At 44.2% G+C, this 23,463-nt stretch overlaps 2 protein-coding genes across 2 annotated transcripts in view; both read right to left on the bottom strand.

Moving 5' to 3' along the window:
• Positions 1-6,306: 6,306 nt before the first annotated feature.
• ssh1b (slingshot protein phosphatase 1b) lies at positions 6,307-19,161 on the bottom strand. The gene is given in 17 exon segments (XM_061697796.1): positions 6,307-6,867; positions 7,245-7,842; positions 8,650-8,738; positions 8,740-8,851; positions 9,901-10,047; positions 10,424-10,470; positions 10,575-10,703; positions 10,774-10,867; positions 11,087-11,281; positions 12,157-12,222; positions 13,884-13,952; positions 14,042-14,163; positions 16,075-16,139; positions 16,215-16,315; positions 16,906-16,943; positions 17,945-18,092; positions 19,082-19,161. Coding segments are annotated over 17 exon segments (2,484 nt in total). The 5' UTR covers positions 19,144-19,161; the 3' UTR covers positions 6,307-6,465.
• The window catches only part of LOC133413519 (synaptic vesicle 2-related protein-like), a 9,362-nt gene continuing 4,557 nt past the window's right edge, over positions 18,659-23,463 (bottom strand). Inside the window, 14 exon segments of the mRNA XM_061698015.1 lie at positions 18,659-19,305; positions 20,140-20,229; positions 20,307-20,388; positions 20,616-20,727; positions 21,250-21,259; positions 21,261-21,355; positions 21,435-21,511; positions 21,612-21,688; positions 21,759-21,887; positions 22,322-22,363; positions 22,365-22,448; positions 22,698-22,761; positions 23,141-23,265; positions 23,361-23,432. Coding sequence (XP_061553999.1) covers positions 19,144-19,305; positions 20,140-20,229; positions 20,307-20,388; positions 20,616-20,727; positions 21,250-21,259; positions 21,261-21,355; positions 21,435-21,511; positions 21,612-21,688; positions 21,759-21,887; positions 22,322-22,363; positions 22,365-22,448; positions 22,698-22,761; positions 23,141-23,265; positions 23,361-23,432 — 1,221 coding nt within the window. The 3' untranslated portion in view covers positions 18,659-19,143.

Below are 23,463 nucleotides of genomic sequence, written 5' to 3'. Positions count from 1 at the left end.
GCAAGTTACCCATGCCATTGGCACTAACACAGCCCCATACCGTCACAGATGCTGGCTTTGGAACTTTGCGTCCACGACAGTCCGGATGGTTCTTTTCCTCTTTGGCCCGGAGGACACGACGTCCACCATTTCCAAAAACAATTTGAAATGCGGACTCGTCGGACCGCAGAACACTTTTCCACTTTGCGTCGGTCCATCTTAGATGAGCTCGGGCCCAGAGAAGCCGGCGGCGTTTCTGGGTGTTGTTGATTTAAAAAAAAAAAGCCCTAAAATTCTAAGTTAACGATTATTTGCTCAAAACAATAAAGTTGATCAGTTTGAATATTAAATTTCTTGTCTGTTTTTATTTATGTTTAACACAACGTCCCAACTTCATTGGAATTGGGGTTGTACTAGTGAGGACAAAGAGTGGACGAGCACATGAGCCTTAAGCTGGATATCAAGGATACTGAAACAGTTTGAGCATTTATTGGTTCTCCTTGATATCCATCCTAAAGTCCATGTAGTGGTATGATCTTAAGCTACCAGTGCGCTGAAATGTCTTACTTGTGAGGAGGAAGAGCGTACTAGTACATGGACCTTAAGCTTGATGTGCTTGGTATCAGAATCAGAATCATCTTTATTTGCCAAGTATGTCCAAAAAACACACAAGGATTCTGTCTCCGGTAGTTGGATCCGCTCTATACAGGTCGATGTACTAGTACGCCGTTTGTCCTCACTAGTAAGACAACTTTGGCAAACTAGTCTGAGAGATACTTGGGAGGCAAAACTGTGCACTTGTTGACATTTGCATTTCTACTAGTGGCTTTATAAAATTCTGATCGTTAATTCAGCGCACTAGTAGATCATCTGTGTCTTACTAGTAAGGTTTTTGTCACTACTAGTGCCAGTATTCGCCTACTAGTGTGACCTTACGACTGATATCTTTGACGAATTGCTCTAATGGCTTTCTGAAAAACGGGATATCCATATTAACGTCCATAGACTAGTACACGTTTTCCTCACTAGTAGGACAAGAACATGTCCTACTAGCTGAGGAAAAAAACTGCACACTAGTTGACAACTGTGTGCTACGAGTACTACTTAGTGATGTGAGAAAAGTCTGCTAGTTAACATCTAGCGCTTCACTAGTAGTACTAGTAGCGTGCAGATGTATTGCAGTGTGAAGGTTTGCTATTAACGATGCGAGAAATCCAGAGCATGCGCGCCTTCCCAAAGCCTGCGTGATAATGTCGTGAGTAACGGAGCGAAGGCCCAGCTTAAGGCACTTGAATCGGAGAAAAACAAACAAAGAAGAAAAACTAAATATTCATGCCAATGAGTACACTTGAAAGGAGTATTTGGGCAACACTGCAACAAAATGCGCCGCTAGATTCTTTTCGAAAATAAAGTCGGGATATTTGCCAGAAAAATGTTGCACGTTTCCGAGAATAAAGTCATGAGATGAATCTCAAAGATATAGGACTTTTAAAGACGGACTACAAGAAAAAGATCTTACATTTTAGATTTTAATCTTTTCCAGATTAAAATGCTATTTTACGAGAATAAAGTCACATTGAAAAAAACATTAAAAGCCTATATTTTCAAGATACACTAATAATTGTAGGATTATAAAAATGCATATTTTCAAAGGCAAGATTTTTTTTTCACATTTTAGATTAAAATTATTTATTTTCAAGAGAAAAAGTTGTATATATTTTTGAAGTAATAATTTAAAAAAAAAATAGTGTTAAATAATTCTCATGATCAAGCAGAAATCTGACCAGAATATAATCACATATTTTAGATCAAAAGAAGTATTTTTTTCCAGGATGATGTCATTCTAACAGAATAAAGTTGCATATTTTCAATCATAGTTATTTTTTATTTTTTTTAGAAGTTGTGTATTTTTAGACCAAGATATTTCAAGAAAATATTTTTTTTAGATAAAAAGGAGATATTTTTCAGAATAAAGTCAAGACATAAGAATAACAGTACAGTACACTATATCGTTTAGATTAATCTGTAAAAATAGGCAACTTCCTAATATTATTATTAGTAGTAGTAGTAGTAGTAGTAGTAATAATATGTTAAAAAGTAGACTAAGTAGATTAAAGTTGTATTATAATGAGAATAAAGTTGTCATACAGTCATATTGAGCAAATAAAGTAATATATTTTTTTAATCAACATATATTTTAAAAAATAAACTAGTATATTTAGAGATAAAAAGTTGTATATTTTCAAGATTTAAGTCACAATGTTACGTGAGCAAAGCCGTAATGTAATGAGAATAAAGTTGTATATTTTGGTGAATGAAGTTGTATATTTTTTAAAGATACAAACTTGTATAGCTTGGACCCCGCATATTCCCCTTTTTTGTTTTTTCTCCATTTTGTGTTTTTTGGGGGAACCTTTGCTAGTTTTTCATGGAAACTGCTTATTGACCGTATTTTCCCATTTATTTGCAATTGTTTTTCATTTTATTCACGCTTTTTTGGCAAAAAAAAAAAAAAAAGAAAATACATTTTCAGGGGGTGTTTTTTTTCATGACAATTATAATTTGCTCCAATTATTTGCATATTTTCATTCTTCACGGGGGATTGGAACTGCGCCCAGGGGTCCACCGTATGCTCGAGATTAGAGGCACAATTTGATGTGAAAAAAAGTTGCACATTTTTTAGACAATTTGAATATTTCCATATATCAAACATTTTTGTATTTTCAAGATTGAAGTCGTAATGTTGTAATATAATGAGAATAAAGTTGTTTATTTTCAAGGGAAAAGTCATTGTTGAAATGACTGTCATATTATCACAAGTATTTTTACGAGGGGAAGTGAAGGAATGATATCTTAACTTTATCTTGACAAAATATGACTTTTTCCTCCTGAAAATATACAACGAGATATAAGACTTTAATCTAGTCGGCTAGTTTTGTTTTCTTTTCAGTGCGGCCCTAATACTAATACTAGTTTTTAACTAAAAAAGCAAAAAGAGGGAAGAGCCTCTGAAAAGCTGGCTAGTTAGTTTAGCATTCCGCTAGTGCTCTGCTTAGACGATTTATTTAGCTAATGTGTACATCGATCGATGTACACATTTTTATCCGGATCAGGTGGGTTAGTTCCCTTCGTTTGTAACCTCTTAGCCACAACATGCTAATTGCATGACTGATGCAAATCTTATAGCTTGGCTTTTTCTTTGGCCTTTCCCCCCATTTGTTTTGTTGTTGTTGTGATGTCGCTATATATCAGTTGTGGAACCAGAAATTGACATGGTGGATATTTCCAAGCACATGCTAACGACAATCTTAGCATGTAGCCCAGAAGCATAATGGCTAATGACTATTTGACACTTTTAGTCTCCATTTTGTGTCTTCATGGGGTTTTACTTTATTTTAGTCTTATGAAACACTGGTGAACTTTTGCTTGTGTGGGGATAATTGGAGTTACAAGTCATGCTCACTCAAACACTCACTCACAAGTGCTAAAAACACAGTGAAAGCAAAACCTAATTATTGAAATCTAACTAGTGGAGCAGACCGGCAGCTCCCTGGAATCTAGATAACATTGGGTCGGGAACAAGAGGAAGTATTGTTGTTTGCCTTTAAATAAAAACAAACCATCTGATTAAAGAAAAATCCATAGCCAAAAAATAAATAAATCCCGTCTCCCTCGTGGTGGTTAAATTGCAAGCGGTCATCCTCTTGCTTGCCAGCACGCCAAAAACAAGAATCCGTCAGCCAAACAAACCATGTCAGCCATATCATTGGATAGGCCGCACAGTTTTACAAAAACCAAAAAGCTGCAAAAGGTTTGGCAATTTAGCATTGCCCATCTGTGGAGGAGAATTCCAATTGGGGCTCTTTTGGGACAGTTCCCTCTTTGGCGCTAATAAAATGCAAGGCCTGCTTGGAATTCTCCCAAAATGTCCGCTTTAGACTAAAATGGCCAAGTTCCTCTTCAATTTCGGGTGTGGCTCCTTGAGACTTTTCCGTGTGTCCTGTTATCAGCGACGCGACAAGTGGAATTTTCTAAAAAAAACATGAAATGAGCATTTCAAACACCTCGAAAATCCTCAATAACCAATAAATTCACACAAAACAAACTATTGATCGATGAATCACACGACCTATTCCACTGCTCCTCTCACCACTAATGTTTCTTTTGCGCGAGTTGAGTTTTTAGGGCAAGTGATGTCGTTTGAAACGTCACGGTAATTTCGATGCGTCGGCGTCTCGGAATGTCGGCCCGTGTGAGCGATCGGTGGATATTTTGAATTGTAACTTGTCGACTTATCAGAAGGGGTTACCCAAGTGGCAAACTAAATGAACCGGCGAGGAGATATGTTGAGAAATAATTGCATTTGATTGTTTTACTCTAATTTGAAGGTGTTTTCTGACCAACTTTTGTGTGGGTAATATCACACACACACAAAACATTTTCAAAGTTCTTGCTGCGTTTGACTCAGGTTGAAGTAGCCGTTCCAATCGGACCGTGCATTTTGGCAAAACTTGTCACGTTGCTACTGTTATGACAGACGTACATCCAATTTTGTGTCAAATGATGACAGCGGCGGATTTTGGTTCAACTTTCCAAATCCCCCAAATGACAACGCGTTTGTCAAAGTACACATCCGAGAATTCACCTAAGATGTCAGCTGCAGTTCAAAATATGACTTCCCATGCAACTTCAGACCTGGGTCCTTGAGACTTTTTCGTGTATCCCGTTATAGTTCATGTTGATGCGTGAAAAGGATGATTGTTTTATCTACTTCCCAGGGGGCACCAATGAAGACTTTTGAGGCGAATTGACGCCTCAAAAGGCCACCTCAAACAAAAATGGTTGACTTCCCGGTCCATTCCACGCATGTGTCCTTGAGACTTTTTTGTGCATCCTGTTATGATAGACACGTCCACCCAATGTTGTGTCGTTCTGTGAAACTGGTGTCGGGTTAAGTTTCCCCCCCCCCCCCCGCCCAAACTTGCCCTAAGGGAACTGATAATTCAATTTTCCCCAAAAGGCCACCTCAAACCAAAATGGCCGACTTCCAGTTCAGTCTCAGGCAGGAATCTTGGAGACTGCGCACGTTTATGATAGACATGTCCACCCAATTGTGTGTCGACTGGGAAAACTGGTTTTGGGGGGACTTTTTCTTGCATCCAGACACATCCACCCAATTTAGTGTGAATCAGTGAAACCGGCGTCAGTGAGTGATTTTCTTCCCGAAATAACAAAAACTCACGATTCTCGCCATTTAGTCTGACCAATGTGTCTCATATAACCGCTTCTAATCTGTGCTCATTTTGGGGAATTCCTTCGTAGGAGTTTGTCAAAGGTGGCTCCTGCTTGGAAAACGACCAAAATGGCTGACTTCCTGTTGAATTTATGGCTTGGGTTCATGACTTTTTCCGGTGTCCTGTTATAATCGACACATCCATCTAATTTGGTGTCAATCAGTGAAACGTGCGTCAGGGACAGATTGTTTTCTTTACTTTGTTGGAATCCTTCACAGTGGTCGTTTTTTTTTTAAATCTGTACCATGCTCAGGATCACAGTACCAAATGACTAATTAACTGGGAACACTTTAATCCTGTCAATGTAAAAAAAAAAAAATCCAAAAAAAATCCATTCATGTTTTTTGGTCTCAGTTTCCTGTTTTAAGTCTTCTAGTCCCTTTGCAACCCGAGGTTGGAAAATGAACACTTTTAGATACGTTTTGTGTGAAATGGAACGAAGAATTATTTTCCTGTGCTCACACTTGAGAGGTTTGTTTTTTTGGGAGAAAACCAACCGTGGTATCATCGGAACCAGAGTCCACTTGAAAGTGGACTCTGGTTCTGTTTGGTTCAGTTAACTACACGGACTACATCATTTTTGGAACACGTAAAGAACAAGGACTATGGATCCGGTTGTTGCTTGTTTTTTTTTTTTTTTTTTTTATATAACCATGGTCTGGACCAGTGTACCAAACGTGTGAACACAGCATTGCATTAAATCCTGGATAAAAAAAAAAAATACCAAACTTTGAATTGAAATGTACTCTCGAGATGCAAAATCACGACACTTGGACATAAAACATCGCCTTGTTGTTACAACCATCGAGATTAATTTGTGAATATTGTTTATGAGTTACACCGATTTGAGATATTTATCCTTCTTGTTGCAATCTCATCATTGATAGGTCCAGCTCAAGCGACCTAAAATCCGATCCTGGCCTCCATGCTTTTGTAAAAATGACGTACAGTGCCCCTCGAGAGTAAAAGGACTTGGTCGTCCTGTTTCCGTTTCCAGGTTTCAGGTTCCAAAAAGTCTTTTTGGTCCAAGCCCAACCGGATGCATTCGGCCAACCAGCTCTGTCTGAGTCCTACCCCTCAAAGCGGCCAGTCTAAATTTTTCTTGCCCGAGCTCGGGCTACCCTGTCACGGGAAGCCGGTACCGTTGGTCCACATCAAAGCAGATCACCGATTTAGACATTTGGTGCCCGTATCACTCGATTTCTGCGATTTCCGACCCGGCCTGAGGAGCGGTCTTTCCTTCCGCCTCGGGTTCGTCCATGGCTTCTGCTTCCGCCAAGGCGCGGGCATGCGTGGGGTCTTCGCAGCTCATGGGCGACACCAGTTTCTGGCGTGAAAGCGGGACCCCGGCAGAAGAGCAGTACTGGACCGGGACTGGAGGGGCAAGATTCGGTAGCGACTGCGAAATGAAAATGGTCCCGGGGGGATCGATGCAGATGGTGGGAAGGGTGCAGTGTCGAGAGGGGTTGAGGCGGTGGGAGCGCGACCCCGCCGGGCGGTCGCAGCGCCGACCTTGCGGCAGACGCAGGCAGCAGTCTTTGCAGGACTGGTAGGATGGCTTGACTTTAAAAGGGTTGCCCGTGCTAGCGCTGTCCTGTAGGGATACAAAAAAAAAAAAAAAAAAAAAAAAAAAAAAAAGGGGGAAATAGTCAGTCCCTAACCCCATTATGTACTCATATTCAAAAGTTGAATACTTGAGGTTTCCAGCCATTTCAACCCAACCACATTTTTATTTCTTCATTTAGGACGAGAAATGTTGGATTTATATGAAATTTGAGCAAACTGAAAGAAATGTATGCTAAAATTGAGAACTTAAATAAATGACCCAGAGGCTGTCTTTGGAGTCACTCACTCGTCACCTACTTACTACACAGTCAAGCCCCACATTTTGCAGTCAATGATTTGCACATTTTCTCTATTCACTGTGTCGTGATTAGGGAGAAGGAAATGAGCCAACGATTCCCAACTCACGTCAAAGGCGGCCGGGCAGCTTCGCTTGGCGGCCAACCGGTTGCTGTTGTTGGTGTTCAAGTTGGCCAGGCCCAGGCGGCTCTCCTCCACGTGCTTCTTGCCCTCCAAGGCGGCCATCTCGGCCTCCTCCTTCTTGGCCTCCTCCTCGTCTTCCTCCTCCAGTGTGCTGAACTCTAACCTTAGTCTCATGTCCTCCAGGGGGTCGAGACGTCCGCACGTCTGTGCCCCCGTCCCCCCGCCGCCACCGCCGCCCGGCAAGGCCAGATGGGCCACGGGGAAGCCCTCGTCCTCCAGGAGGGCGTCTCGCTCCACGTCCTCGATCTCGATGAAGACCCTCTCCATGCCAAGCAGGGGAGGGCCTCGTACCGGCGTGGAGGGCTCGCTGTCCAGCGCAGAATCGGACAAACGTCGGAAGTAGTAGTTGTAGTTGAGAGAGTCCAGGGGCTCCATCTCCAGACCCCTGCAGGGGGACGCCCCGCAGAGCCCCCAGGCCTCCTCCTCGTCACCCTGCTGCCCAGCGACCTGGCCCGAGACCGGCACGTCGTCCGAGACTTCCTCGTCAATGCCGGGTCGCCAGAGTTTATTGTGACGCTGTTTGCTGTTTTAAAAAAAAAAGTGGAAATCGATCTATGCTGATCATCGATGATCAACTACAGCTACCGACAATCAGGATGAATTGAAACATTTCTCCTCCCTTCCGATCAAAGTTAGCAAAGGCGGGATTATGGGATGTCTGTCTCAGAAAGATGATATTCGCCTGTGGTGTTGGCTGCCTGGGAAAATGGTTGGCCAGACAATTGTAAAGCAGGGTACACACATACCGATAATAAAGATGAATTTGAGGATTTTTCCTTGATTCCCATTAAAGTCGGCAAAAGTCCGATTATCGGATATCTATAAAAGATTATCCTGATGGATTATGGTGTGTTCAGAGTGATTTTTTCCATCCAGGTCTGCTCGAAAAAACAGTCAGGACGACCATCGTAAAGCGGGGTACGCACATACCAATAATCAGGATGGTTTTGAGGATTTTTCCTCGCATCTAAATCAGTAGAGGCCCGATAATCTCAAAAGGATCATCTCTAAAGATGATCCTTTTGTGTGGGCTGTGTTAAGCCTGTGAGTATTGTTGTCTGCTCTGTTTGTATGTGTTGCTGCTCTTTGTGTGTGTTGCAGTAGCAGCTGTTAGAAGGTAAAGAATGACTGTAACAGCTATGCTAATTTCCTTTAGCCTTCTATGGCGTTTCCCAGTCTATGTTAGCATTGAGGTAGGTAGGACTTTCGTTCCGATGTTTCGCTTGAACGTTTATTCTATGGTCTCTCTTAACGGCAAATGTTCACCTATCGCGTGTCGGCCTGGAACGTATACCCCGCTAAAAACGGGTTGAGTGTAGCCCGGCTTCACCTGGCATCAAGGATGCCCTGGTATTCTGCCAGCTGCCTCATGAATCCGGCGTTGGGCTGAGCAACGCTGCGCTTGTGCTTGACAAAGGTTGAAAGCTTTCTCCAGGGACCATCCGTACTCCTTCATGGCGTACGCCATCACCGTCGAGGCCGAGCGGCTCACGCCCATCTTGCAGTGCACCAGGCACTTGGAGCTGTTCTTCCTGGACGGAAAATAACACACGGTCACTACGGTGCAAATTTGCATTGACAATCTAAATGCTTGGCTTTGTTCCATGAAATGCTATGAATTTATTCCCATCCATCCATCCATCGGGATGCGGGAGGAAACCGGAGAAAAGCCACGCAGGCACGGGGAGAACATGCAAACTCCACACGAGCGGGGCCGGGGATTGAACCCCGGTCCTCAGAACTGTAAGGCAGACGGCTCTAACCGGTCGTCCACCGTTGCCGCCGTTACCTTCACAATTATTAGCGCTGGACCATGTAAACTATATTAGCAACGAGCAGATTTCAAATTCATCCTCACAGGGCCAGAGCGCTGGCCCTCGATGATGTCAGCATTTTTCCATTCTCTGATTGGTTGGTCAGAGCTAAAATGTTCAACTAGCAAAACACGTCTGTAGCGATTTGTCAGCATCTCTGGTTAGCAGGTTGTATTCTATTGAAAATATTCCTGTTTTTGCTTCACAATACTGATTGTGAAGCGCCCCTGAGGATGCGCGTGGCACAGTTGCGTGCTATTATATTGCATTTTTGTATAATACCGATGGTTTTCAAACAAAACAACAAATATATATATATATATACACACACACACATTAGTAAAATAAATTACAAATATTTTTTAAAACGTATATACCTGTACAGTATGGCAAAAATATTTATGCATATACATTTAAATATATTGTCATAGAACAACAATGATGTACAATCTATTGTGTATTAGCCCTATTGTAAATACATTTTTTATTATGCATGAGTGTAGATGAATGCGCGTCACTCAAAAAAAGAGCATAATTATCTTTGCGAATTATCTAATTTTCTATTTAGTTTGCCTTTTTGAATTGACCGTTTCTACTTATATACGTTGATCTAGTGTACATTTTCATATGTCGCTACTGTATATTGTCATAGAACCCCAATAATTGAAGATACTATTGTGTCTCGTGAGCGCATCACCCGCTGAGTGCAAAACGTTCAATTGTCGTAAAGTTCCATTTCCCGCATGAAAAGCCCAGAACGGCGTCACCTGGCTTTGACAATAAAGTTGTAGGTGTCGTTCCAGTGGGCCAGCAGGTCGGTGGCGTCGTCGTCGTTAACGCGTACGTTGTGGTAGGAAAAGCTGCCCGGGAAGAAGTTGTCAATCTCTCTGGTCATGTTCAGAATGTAGCCCACGCTGGAAAATAACAAGACACGACCAAATGTGGTCCTTTTAGTCATAGGACACTGGACAGGAAGATAAATATTACGTACAGGGTTCCAAGCTATTGAAGTAGTCAGTGCCCTCGAGTGTGATACCGCTAAATAACAGTGTAACATCTTTCTGAAGGCAGTTAGTTACACTGGAATTTATTTCGGGCTATCAGAGTAATAAGGGCTGAATACGTTTGCACACCACAAAACATATTTGAAATCATTTTCTTTCCGCTTTGCGTTGGTCTCTCGCGTGAAGTCCCGATAAAGTAGATTTCGGTTCAACGAGACAAAATGTCGCTTTTGCAGGCCGCTGCGTATGAACGCAACGTTTAGCATACCGATATGAATCGTCTCACCCGCATTCACGAAGTTCGTCCAGGTTAGAGGCGTTCCATTCCGAGCCCTAACGACAAATATCGACATGTAAAGCCTTTGAGAGGATGCCCACGTAAACGACAGCAGAATGAGTGTCGAGTTGCTGCGGAGTTCGAGTAGGCGCCGGCTCACCAAGTAGACGTGGTCAAAGATGAGCGTGGCCTTGTCCATCTGGCCCAGGATGAGCAGCATCTCGTTGTCGATGAACTCCTTAAATTCTTTCAGGTCGCAGCTCATGTGTTGCTCCAGCTCGTTACGGATCTGACACGGCGAGCAAACAAGGAAAAATGCGTTTACGTTACGAAGCGTATGTGTGTTGTGAGGCACGCACCTCCTTGGAAGTGATGTTCTCCAAGTCTCGGAACGTCATGATGCCGCGCAGCTTGGCCTTTATCAGACTCTCCGTTCGCTCTCTTTCGCTCGGCCTGCGGGAGATGACGCGACATCAGTGACCGCCACGGGTGGGAGGAAGTCACGTAGCGTTCGCCTGATCGCACGAGGTGCCTGAGCCATTTTGGAACGTTTTCACAAAACGTGAATTTTAGCAAGCGCGTTTGTATTTTTGGTTGTTGATATTGTGACAGAGTTAAAAATGACTTCGGCAAGTATGCTATTAGCCAAGCGAGACGAGGCTTTGGACTCACTGGTCCCCGAACGTGGCAGGGGAGTCGGGCCGAGCGGTCTCCAGGTCTGTCATGGCGTTCCACTCGTCGACGCAGCTCTGCTCGGACGACACGCGGCCCTCGTAGAACGCCGTCCACCTGAGGGACGGGCCGCCGGGGAAGTAGCTGAAGCGGCGAGACACCTCGCACGCCTTGTGCACCGCCTGAAGGGCGCACCTGTGCAGTGACAACAATAACGTTAAGGTGGATGGATGGCTGGATAGATGGATGATGACGGGTTGATGGATAGATAGATAGATAGAGTGGCTATAAAAAGGTCTACACACCCCTGTTCAATTGTTCATTTCAAAACTTTTTCCACCATTAATGTGACTTGTACAACTCAATTGAAAACAAAAACAAAAAACAATGAAATGTTTTCGAGTTGGGAAGCAAAAATAAACAACTGTAATAACGTGCTTGCTACTAGAACAGCTGAACTTTATTTGGGGTTCATCTGAGGCAGTTTATATGGTGGTAGGTGTGTGCTGACTCCCATGTAACATGAGTTTGGCATGTGATTGGTTCATTCTGAACACAGCCACACCCACCAATATAAGAGGGTGTGCACACTTGTGCAACCACATTATAAGTTGTGTGTGTACGTTGTCACACACACCCCGCAACCCCACCCCACCCCACCCCATACTTCCTTGTCCAAAAATATATTTTTGGGAAATTCAATTTAATTGTACAGGTAATTGTTCACATTAATGGTGGAAAAAGTTTTGAAATGATTTATCTTGGTCACGTTTTCTTTTATATTACAAAAACCTGGCATTTGAACAGGGGTGTGTTGACTTTTTATATCCCCTGTAAATAGCTAGATAATCATATATAGTAATGATGAATTATTATACAATTATCAACCTGCCAGAGGAGTTGAATCAGTCCTACTTTGACCAAGTATCAGTACTTGTACTTACAGACTGCAAGTGAAGAGTGTGACTGAATACTTTTTCCACCTGTGCTGGGACTCATCCAAGCTTTCCCTGGAAAATGTATTAAAAAAAAAAAAAAAAAAAAAGCTGACGCCAAGCCAGCGAACTCACCACATGGCCTGCACTGACACAGGCTTGAAGACATGCGAGCGTCCCGCCGTCTTCACACTGAAGCCTCTGGAAGATGCAAAAAAAAAAAAAAAAAAAAACCAGAAACAAGAACAAGATGAAGGAGACGAAGGTGAAGAAGAGCGGCGCATGTGCGGGATGTACACACGGCAGTGGGGCGAAGTGGGGCGGAGGGTGGGGGGGGCCGGTTGGTGCAAAGCATTCAGGACCTGTGGAACATTCCTCCGCCTTGTTACACGCACACAATGTTAGCAGGTTAACGCACACAATGTGACCACGTCAACAGCAACTCTTCTCGCGCTACCACAACAAAACAAACCAAAAATGCTCGTCGTTTACCGCTGCGCCGCTGGGGGTCAATCAAGGTCACATTTCAATTCTGAATTCCAAATATGGAATGGAAAGTTTCATTGTCAAGACATTTACATTTCAACTAAGTGTTCAAATCAAACCATAATTATCCACATAAGTTAAGGATGATTATTAACTAAACAATATATATATAACGTAATATTGATTAATACAAGATATCATATATTACTGTATAAATAATACTGTATTAATATTAAAATAAATAATTCAATTAGCGTAATACAACAACTGAATATCTTTAAAATGTTTTTTTTTTTAAACTAATGTCATAATAGAAACAAATATTTGGAGTCATAAAAAAATAGATTTAATTTTAATTCATACACAAATGTTCATGTAAAGTATGAAAATCATTTCATAATAGGCGCAAATTATTATTTTACATCTACATTTTTCCTCATTTCTTCTTGTAACATCATTGCACAAATATGCACATACTGTGTATGAATTGTTATAATAGTAGTTTTGCTGCAAATAATTACAAGTACGTTTGGAAAATATTCCCATTCATTGATTTTTTTTGTATCTTGTTGCAAATCTTGTTTCAAATAATATGAGCAATCTGAAATTGCGTCACAATTCAACAACATAATGCAACTTACAGCTCACACTGGATCTGTATACTGTGCAGCTTTTATAAAACAACTTGTTAAGATCTCGAAGTCATGTTAAATTGACGGAAATTTCCACAACCGATCTGGAAATCCGCAACTTATCACACCACACAAAAAAAGTCTGAACTTTTCAGAAAGAGAGCACAATTGTCCCCCTGCCTTTTAAGTGGATGGGAAAAAAACAAAAACAAAAGGGTTCCTCGAACTCAACCGCTTTTGAATTGAAGCTGTTGACTGATATTTTGCGGTATTCATTTCAACGGAACCGTATTCTTCACAGCGCAAAGTCGGCACAGCATTTGATGTGAAGTACGCCGACTTCGCTCCTGAAACTTGTCCTCGTTTACCTCTCACGAGTGCATCAGTACCAGGCGTCAAATCCTGAGTTACGGCCAATTTCAGAATGTCATTTAAGTGGTAAGTGGTCATTTAAGTGATCGCCAGTGCGACCCCCAGTGGACAAAACTGCCAACAACAGTTACTTTGAATTATGAATGTGTTCTATCCCTATGGGCTGGATAGGGCCTCGGCCCGTACGTTTGACACCCCTGCCTTACCTAATACCGTACGTTCCGTGTGGGAATAATATTGCCCGTGCGTTTGGCTACTATTATCCTTTTTTGGCTGGTTTCGAACAGACATCATGGAAAATGCGTGGCAAGCTTTGGCGCACCTCGAGTTGGACACGTGCGCCACCGGATGCGAGTAGAAAGCCCGTCTTACCCGTCGCCGTCCAAGCGTATGTTGGTGTCGCTCCACAGCGGCAGCACCATCCCGATGGAGCAGCTTTTTCTAGCGGGGCACAGCCATTGATGGAAACACAGTCAGAATCATCTCAAGACGCAACGACATATTCCCCCCCCCCCCCCCCAATGATCAACCTGTCTTTGTCGGCGAAGTCCATGCCGAGCACGACGCTCTCCTCCGTGTCCCGATGGCCGCCGGTGTACACCACCAGCATGTATCGCACGCGCTCCGACCGGCCGCTCTCCAGTCGCACCGCCTGACAAAGGCCACAGCGTCTTTCGTACGGATATGCCACCCGATAACCCGCAAAATGTATTGCACATGTAGGCGGTGTTTATTTCATAATTGATACAAATAAAAACATATATTGGAAAAATATATACAAAAATACATAAAACAAACATTTTATATCTTATATATACACACACATGTATATAAAATGGCATATATTGTATATAAAAAAAGTGGCGTGAAAAGGTATAGGGCCACTTCTCAATTTTTATATATATATATATATATATATATAATATTTTGCAGTTTCCCCACTTTAATATTTCAGATCATCAAACAAATGTAAATATAAGACAAATATAACCCATGTGAGCTTAAAATGCTGTTTTTAAATGTTTTTAAACCTGGCACTGTGAGAACAAAATAATGACCCCCCCCCCGTTAAATCATGAATTAATTGTGGCTAATCACAATTTTTGATGGCTTTTCACTGATCATCCCCAAGCCTGATTACCTCCAGGCCTGCTCAATCAAGAAATCACTGAAAGAGAAATCAAGTTGGCTAAAAAGCTCTAAAAAAGCTGCAACAAAACGACACGATCCAAAGAAATTCCAGGACAGTCGAGAAATAAAGTCATTGACATCTGTCGGTCTGGAAAGGGTTAAAAAAAAAAAAAAAAAAAAAAAAGCCATTTCTAAAGCTTTAGGATTCCAGCGAACCATAGGGAGCGCCATTAACCTCAAATGGAGAAATTGTGCAACAGCGGCGAACCTTCCCAGGAGTCGCCGGCCTACAAAGATTATCCCGAGAGAACAGCAATGACTCATCCAGGAGGCCACAAAGGAACGCAGGACAACTTCTGAAGAACTGCAGGCCTTCCTTGCCTCAGTTAAGGTCAGAGTTCATGACAACAATAAGGAAGAGACTGGGCAAAAATGGCATCCATGGCAGAGTTCCAAGGCCAAAAGCACTGCTGATCAAAAAATAACAAAGGCTCGTCTTACTTTTGCAAAAAGACACCTGAATGATTCCCAAGACTTTGGGAGAATATTATATGGACTGACAGGACTTTTTGGAAGGTGTGCGTCTCGTTACATATGGCGTAAATGTAGCACAGCGTTTCAGAAAAAGAACATCATACCAACAATCAAACACGGCGGTGGTAGTGCGATGGTCTTGGGCTGCTTTGCTCCTTCAGGACCTGGACAACTTGCTGTGAGTGATGGAATCATGAATTCTGCTCTTTAACAGAAAATCCCAAAGGAGAATGTTCAGCCATCAGTTTGTGACCTCAAGCTGAGCCGCACTTGGGTTCTGCAGCAGGATAACGATCCAAAACACACCAGCAAGTCAACTTCTTGAATGCCTTAAAAAAAAAAAAAAAAAAAAAATGAAGGTTTTGGAGCAGCCTAGTCAAAGACTTGAATCTGATTGAAATGCAGTGGCATGACCTTCAAAAGGCCGGTCATACTTGAAAACCTTCCATTTGTGTGCAGGGAAGAGCGGGCCAAAATATCTTGACAGAGATGCGAACGACTCATCGCTAGTTCTAGAAAACGCTTGATTTCAGTGGTTGCTGCGGAGGATGGCCCAACCAGTTCTTAGGTTTAGTGGGCCATTACTTTTTCCACACAGGGCCAGCTAACTTTGAATACTCCCCCCCTTAATAAATGAAATCACCGTTTAAAAACAGCATTTTAAGTTCACTTGGGTTATATTTGTCTGATATTTACATTTGTTTGATGAGCTTAAATATTTAAGTGGGGAAACTATGCAACAATTAATAACAATAACAATTCATTTGCTTCACTACCATTACCATAAACACATTCCCCCCCCCCAAAAAAAGCTGGATGGAAAATGTGTCCTTTATCAAGATAATGGTTTGTAACAGATGAGCCTGATAAAAAAATATGACCAATAATAAAAATGTACCAGCTTAATGCGATCTTCCGAGCGGAGGCTCTTAAACATGACCTGCAGGTGTTGAGGCAAGTCGCCTGGAAACAAACACAAAACGCAGACTTCATTTCCCTTTTTCTTTTTGCCGTTTGCCGGTAGGTTGGTTGTCGTACCCGCGTGTGTGCGGCGGGCGGGGGTCTCGGGGTCCTCGGTGCTGCCGCCCTGCTGGAGGAAGAGGGCGGCCCCCTTGACCATGAAGAAGCTCTCCTTGAGGCTGACAACAACAACAAAGAAGAAAACACTTTGAGTGTCGTCATCATCGGGTTGCTGCAGAGGTCATGGAAGAGTCACAGAAAGGTATACAAGTGGACTTTTAGTCGCCTCCCTTCGCAAAAACAAAACAAACATCCATTTTCCATAGCGTTCGTCCTCATTGGGCTTGCATTTGAGCTGGCGTCTATGCTGGCTGGCTGGCTGACCTTTGGCGAGAGAGGTGGGACACAGCACGGATCGGTCGCCAGCGTTGTGCGTAACCCGCTTCTCTCGCCCAAAATCATCTCGGATTGATTGAAGACTAAATTGCTCGGAGGTGGGAACGGGAGTCGGAATTCTTGTTCGTCTGCGCGTACCCGCCGTGACTGGCCGGCAACCAGTCCACGGTGTGCCCCGCTTCTCTCGCCGACGGTCATTTTAGGTTCACTGAGGACTGTAAATTGCCCACAGGTGCGAATGTGAGTGTCTGGTTGTCTATATGGGCCCCGACTGACTACATTTATTATTATTATTATTATTATTATTCACCTTTTTTTCCCCCTCAATGTGACCTGTGTTTTAAGCAGAATTTTTCTTTTTGGCGAAACTCACCCTTGGTTATTTTTGCGGTCATCGTCACTTCCAAAATTCTGCAAGACAAAAATAAGGATTAAAAGCAGAACAAACGCGTGCGTCTGTTTGAGTTTGAATCATGACGGGGGCGCCCAAAGATTCTTCGAAAGCACTCCATGTGAGTGGTGGTTTGTATTTGTTATGCAGTATAAGACAAACGATACCAATAACATATATTAACCAACTACAATATGCAGTTATTACACATGCTATAGTATCAAACACATCGGATTTAACGCTATACTACCAACAAAATTTATTTAAAAAGCTGCACGTTCAATGTCAATCAATCAAAAATGTCACTAACATCGCGGTACGACAACGCGTCCTCGTTCGCTTCTGTCAAACGAAACGTCTCCACTGTGATTGGCCAAATGTTGAAGCGGGTACAAATTTGCCAAGCTCCTCAGCTGTAAAAGGTGACGAGTTGGCGCGCTTGGTTATGCTCCACATGGTAGAAATGTTAACTGATCCACCAAATTATTTAGAGGCGGGGGTTAAGAATATATGAAGGGGCTTCAGCCCCCCTAAAAGGGGCCTCTAACGACGCCACTGACAGGCTCTGTAGAAAATAACGCCCCGAATAATTAATTGGGGAAGTGATGAAAAGATGTGTCCGAAGACTGCCAAATGAGTCAAACGGAATGTTTCACTCTGTGGTGCTTTCAAAGCAAGTCGGCACAGAGCACAGGGGAGGCCTTTGTGGCGCTACGCCGCCCCCTGCCGGTCGGAGGCGTTAACAAACCATCCACCCTTAAGTGGACAATTGGTGATGTGTTCATCGTGAGGAGGGGTTCCTCTATATTTGCACCCTCGAAATCAGACCAAATATTAGGACCAGCTCTCACCCAATCAAAACGGAGCCTCGTTCTTTATACAGGCAGGTGTACCTAATAATGTGACCAAAAATGAGGACTTCGTTACTGTGGCGGCTAAAGCTAAAGGCTACTTTAGCCACCCACACCCAGCGCGTATGATCACAGTACCCGGCTCGTCAGTTCCACGCACGTCCACGTACCTCTCCCACGCTGCTGGCCGACGGGGCTGCACTGGGGCTGGGGGAGCGCTGCAGAGTCACCAGGGCCATGGCCGGAGGAAGAGGAGGATGCGGAGGCGGAGGATGGGGGGGGGGAGAGATGGGGGAAGATGCGCAGAGTTCGCCTCCGCTGTCACCGGGGAGAAAACGGCCAGTCAGGCCGGGCGACGCGGCTCCTCGTGCGGGTGCTGGTCCACAGCCGCTGCCCCCGCGGCCGGGATGAGGAGCGTCATGCTGCCGCTGCTCGTGTCATCCGTGCGTGGATAGAGACGAACAGAACGGCGCGTGTGCGTGCGTGCGCGCGCGCGCGTGCGCGAGCATGACATGCAGCTTTGTGCGGGCCGCCTCTGATTGGCTGGCCTAATTTGCGTGTGCGCTGTCATTGGGCCAATGTTGTCAAGGTGACTGGACAGACTCAGACCAGATTACCCCAAAAAAACAACTTTAAAATAAAATGAAATCAAATAACTGACGATGATTTTAGCCCCAAGCTAGAAATAATCTTTTTTTTTTTTTTTTTTAAATTCATTTTTAAAATGACATGAGATTAATTACTAAATTGCCCTTAGGTGCGAATGGTTGTTTCTATGTGGCAACCAGTTCAGGGTGTACCCCGCCTCTCGCCCGAAGTTAGCCGGGAAAGGCTCCAGCACGCCCGCGACCCGCCTGAGGATAAACCGCGACGGAAAACCGATGGACAATTACAATAATACTAATTTATTACAAGACCACCAATGAAATGTACATTAACACATCATGATGAAGTTATTTACGTTAGTTTATACTTACAAAGCGAATTGAATTATTATCATTCTTTTTCAAGTTATCACATTAAATTTCAACTTTGAAACTTAAAAAAATAAAATAAACAAAAGGCCAAATACAAAAATTGGTCAATGTACGGTAAATTGTCAAGATAACGATGACATTTTAGCGCCACGCATTCTCAAATTCGTGCCAGTTGTGAATTTGTGCGCTCAGAAATAGCGGGGGGATTTTTGTAAACAGTAAAGTCGCAGTCCGAAACAAATGGTGTTAATGGGATTTAATTAACAAAAGAGATAAACATCTATGTAACCAGTCCAAGAGAATGTAATCAACCAACGAAACGTCTTCCACCTTAATGGCGTGCTTGTCTCGACTCCTCTTCTTTGCCAAGTCGTTTCAGTCTCGTTGGACATTTAGGGGGCCCTTTTGGCGGACCCGAGCGCGGGGGTCCGCTCGGACTCCCGGAGGGCCCTCCCCGACGTCTCGACGGGCAGCAGCAGGCACATGAGGCCGGCCAGGAGAGAGCAGAGGCAATACAGGGTCAGCGTCAAGGACACGGAATGTCTGAGCAGCACCTTGGGTCCAAACATTTCAAAGGTGAACACCAAAGCGCCATTCTGGGCAACTTTATATTTTGCACTTCTATTGGGGTTAAAGGTCCCAAAATTACAGTACAGTCAGTGGCTTGACGTACATGTTTAATTGGTTCTGTGATCGCGTTCGTAACTCAAATCACTTTCCCCATTGAAATGAATGGAATACCATTCATCTGTTCCACCAAAAGCATCTTTTTGTAATGTGTTGTTTAATAGCGTCAATAGCACTGTCTAATTATTATCGTATATCGTACAATCATATTGTATGGTACAGTTTTTGCTTCAATTAAATGGACATTGTGCTGCTCCTTCTGTGTGCGCGCTTTGGCAGTATAATACAGAAATACGAAGATACACTGTGAGTCACAACAATATTAATCGTTTGTCGCAGAGGCTAAAGAATATATGCCCGTGAGTATTGTATTACCTGTTTACATGCGGTGCTACCGCTTGCGTGCACAATTACCGCAACATCAATGCTAAGTGTGTTAGCCTGTCTATGGCGCTTTGCATCGTGTGTTAGCATAAGGCTAGCAGACTTTGAGGCAAAGTTATGTGGTTGTTTTGAACACACAGAAGTGTGATTCTCTTTGAGTTGAATGTTTAGCTGAACGGTAAACGTCAGCTGGGAGTGGCAACCAACAGCTGGAAGCTGCCACCAGGCGGCGCAATATCTCAATTTTGCACACAAGTCAAAGCAAAAGTAAAAAGAAAACAAACAAAAAAATCAGCCAAACGAAAAACTCAGAAGTTGGGTCCCTCGTATCAAGGCACCACTTGAGTGTTCTCGTATTTTGACGGACAGAGGTTTACCTGTGCCACGAAGGGCGTGATGAGGGCGCCCACCTTGGACACGGCGCTGCAGGTGCCAACGGCCAACGATCTGATCTCGGTCGGGAAGACCTAACCGAGCGGAGCGGACAGTTAGACTCGACGACTTGAAATATTTTTCGAGGTAAAACCGCTAGCATACTGCATACTTCTGGCGTGTACACATAAACGACTTGGAATCCGCCCGAGATGAAGGCTCTGCCGATGAAGATGAAAACTGTGAGAGTCATCCTAGAAGAGGAAACGCACGCAGGCACAAACTTAAAAGGAGACATTTGATGTCGTTCCCAGGTATCTTAACAAGCAAACTCCGGCCACATACGGTCAAGGGGGTCTTCTTCAATTTGGCCCGCCGAGCATTTACGTGATCGAGAGTGACTCGAGACAGAAAATTGTTGCATTTAGCTATTCCCCCCCCCCTCATAAAATGTACAGCATCTCTCACACACGCGCGTTACCTCCCGATACAGGCGTACAAGGGCAGAATGCTCAAGGTGAAGATGAAGAGGGGCAAGGCCATGCTTTTCTTCCTGCCCAGACAGTCCACCGTCCCCAGAACAACAACCAGGCCTGACGCACAAACACATCGTCAACCAACAACATCGCACGTCACGATAATTCCTCTTTCTTCTTACGTTAGCCTTGGGGATACATGGTATAAAATATGCTTACTTAGCATTACAGCAAACATTTAGACGAGCTGACGATCTGCATTAGTGCGCACGAGCCACATTGACGCAGCGGGTTAGCGTACTTCCTCCCACAATAGAAGCTGGGCTCATTCGCTCGCTTAAAACCCAAAGTTTGGCTCAAAAGCTTAAAACACTACAAGTGCGCATGCACCAAAGACTCTCCATAACCCTCCACTAACAACCCAGGCTAAACTTAGCTCCTCCGCGACATACACAGCTGGTCTCAGTCGAGATACTTCAACATACGTACTTGACATTTCCTTATTTCTTTAAAAGGTTTATAACTACTGGAGCTACTTTCCTTAGCCCATCTATGGCGTTTCCCATGATGTGTTAGCATAAAGCGAGAAGACGTTTGTAAGAGAAGGTCATGTGGTTTGGTTAACACGGAAGAGTTCACCTGGAAACTCATGCAAAGGTCGTCCATAACAAGTCTCTGTAGTCCTCTGATGTCAAAAATGTGCATTCCAGACGACAACTCGGTTCCGTTTTGGCCCCCTGGGTGGCTGTAGTTCATGTTGAGGTTTTGGCGGTTATGCGCGACGGAGAAAGGTGACGGAACCAAACGCAAACGGCGCGACTCACCCCCACACGAATCTCCAGATTGGAACATCTCCGTCGTCAGCAGGATGATTCCGTAATAGGTAAAAGCGAAGGAAAACCTTGGAATGGAAAAAAGGTATGCCGTACACAGAATGCCAAACAAGTCCTGAGCTACGCGTAAAAATACGTGGAGAAGTAAGAAATGTTTGTCAAGCTGACCATATGAACCAGAGGAGAAGCGTCGTTTTGTAATACTGTCGCGTAAAAAGGTCTCGGAGACGCCCACGGTCGTTCCGCTGCATCCAAGTGAGACACAAAGACGACGGTCAAATGACATCTTTATGGTGGAAAGACGGATCCCCTCACCTGTATGTCGCAGACCATCCTTCCCCGAGGTAAGGCCTTGCCGTTGTCTCTGGCGATCCTCTCCAACGTCGCCATGACTTTGCCTCGGTCTCCGTTCAGGAGGTCGAAGCGAGGGCTCTCGGGCAGCCACTGCGTGCGCGCCGCAAACGAACAAACAAACAAAAGCTGATTTGAAGTGGAACGAGACTCAAGTTTCTCAGGAACGGTATTTGCGCCCCCACTACGCGCCGGGTTCAATCAAACCGCGGTTCTGCTAGTTATCGCAGCATACGCGGCGAGTCCGCTAACTGTTTTGGGGATTTGGTCACGTGACGTTTGCAACGCAAGCGCGAGGGCACTCGCGACGTTAATTTCAGTCGATATTGGCGGCCCCGCCTGAGATCGGATTAAAATGAATTCATCCGTTTAATTCTCATTTTTTTCATCAAAATGTCTCATGAAATGGACTTCTTGTTTTTCAGCCGTTCACGCGCGTACGTAGCGAGAGACCGGAAGGGTCACAGAAAGGCAGAGCAGCGCGGCCGATTCTGCGGCTCGTTTCAAGGAACCGCCGACGTCCTTACCAGGCAAAAGCACAGAAAGATGGCCAACGGCGTGGAGGACAGGGCCCAGCAGCCAGCGCCAGCCCAGGGTGGGCATGACCCACAAGGCCAGGAGGACCTCGAACACGGCGCCCAGAGCCCAGAAAGCCTGAAACGTACCGAACAGAAAGCGCCTCAAGACGTCCCTACGTGATCGGGCCACGCTGGAGCTTCATTCAAGAGGCTAAATGGTCCGTAGGTGCAAGCGCTACAGGAAACGAATGGACGGACTTCAAGCGTTGCCCGCACACGCGCGAGAAAGCTTTTATGGCGGTTCATTTGCACTGTGCGCCATTGGCAAAATGTGAGAAAACTTTGCGTTTGCATTGTGCGGTGAAAGTGATGCACGTGTACCGACTGCTATCAGGATGACGGCTAAGCCCCTCCTCTTGCACGGAAGCAATTCCGAGTACAGCGTCACCCTGCGGATGAAGACAATGACACATTGGCTCGTCCAGTGCAGCCGGCACTGTGCAGACGTACTCTAGGGTATCGGTGCAAAACAATGGGAACGTGTTTTAGATGACCACCGCCCCCCCCCAAAAAAAAAATAAAAAAAATAATAATAATCAATATAATTGATTCATTAGCAGGCCTAAAGTACAAAAGTGACATCAACAAATAACAAAATGTCACAATTGAGGCGATACGATTCAGCTGCGATGCCGAAGCTCACCAGGCCTCAAAACAACAAAATCGACTTTAACTGATGAAATCAATCCAGCCCTAAATGGAAAAGGTAAACAAACAAACAAAATAATAATACAATCAAATTATAATTATAATCATAAGCGCGCTCACGATTGATGGGCTCCTCCGATGCCAAAGCCCACCAGGCCTCGCAGCACCAAAATCCAACAAAAGTCCGGCGCCAGCGCGCTCAACACGCTGTAGTAAAACGTCCAACACATACAAACGGTCAGCCCCTGCGTTCGCGTTCACAAAAAAAGGAAAGACGGGTGAACGGCGTCACACAATCACCGCGCGGGATCGTCCAAGCAAACCGGCGACCTCGGCCGACCTTTTTCCTGCCGTACTTGTCAGACAAGTTTCCCCATAACGACGAGCTGAAGCACATTCCGGCAAACACCACCTGAGGGGGAAAAAGAAAACAAGTAAGACCG

Source organism: Phycodurus eques, chromosome 15, assembly GCF_024500275.1.
Source record: "Phycodurus eques isolate BA_2022a chromosome 15, UOR_Pequ_1.1, whole genome shotgun sequence".
In the NCBI taxonomy this organism is placed as follows: domain Eukaryota; kingdom Metazoa; phylum Chordata; class Actinopteri; order Syngnathiformes; family Syngnathidae; genus Phycodurus; species Phycodurus eques.
Note: the sequence above shows the minus strand (reverse complement) of the source record. Positions and strands in the feature narration are given on the sequence as shown.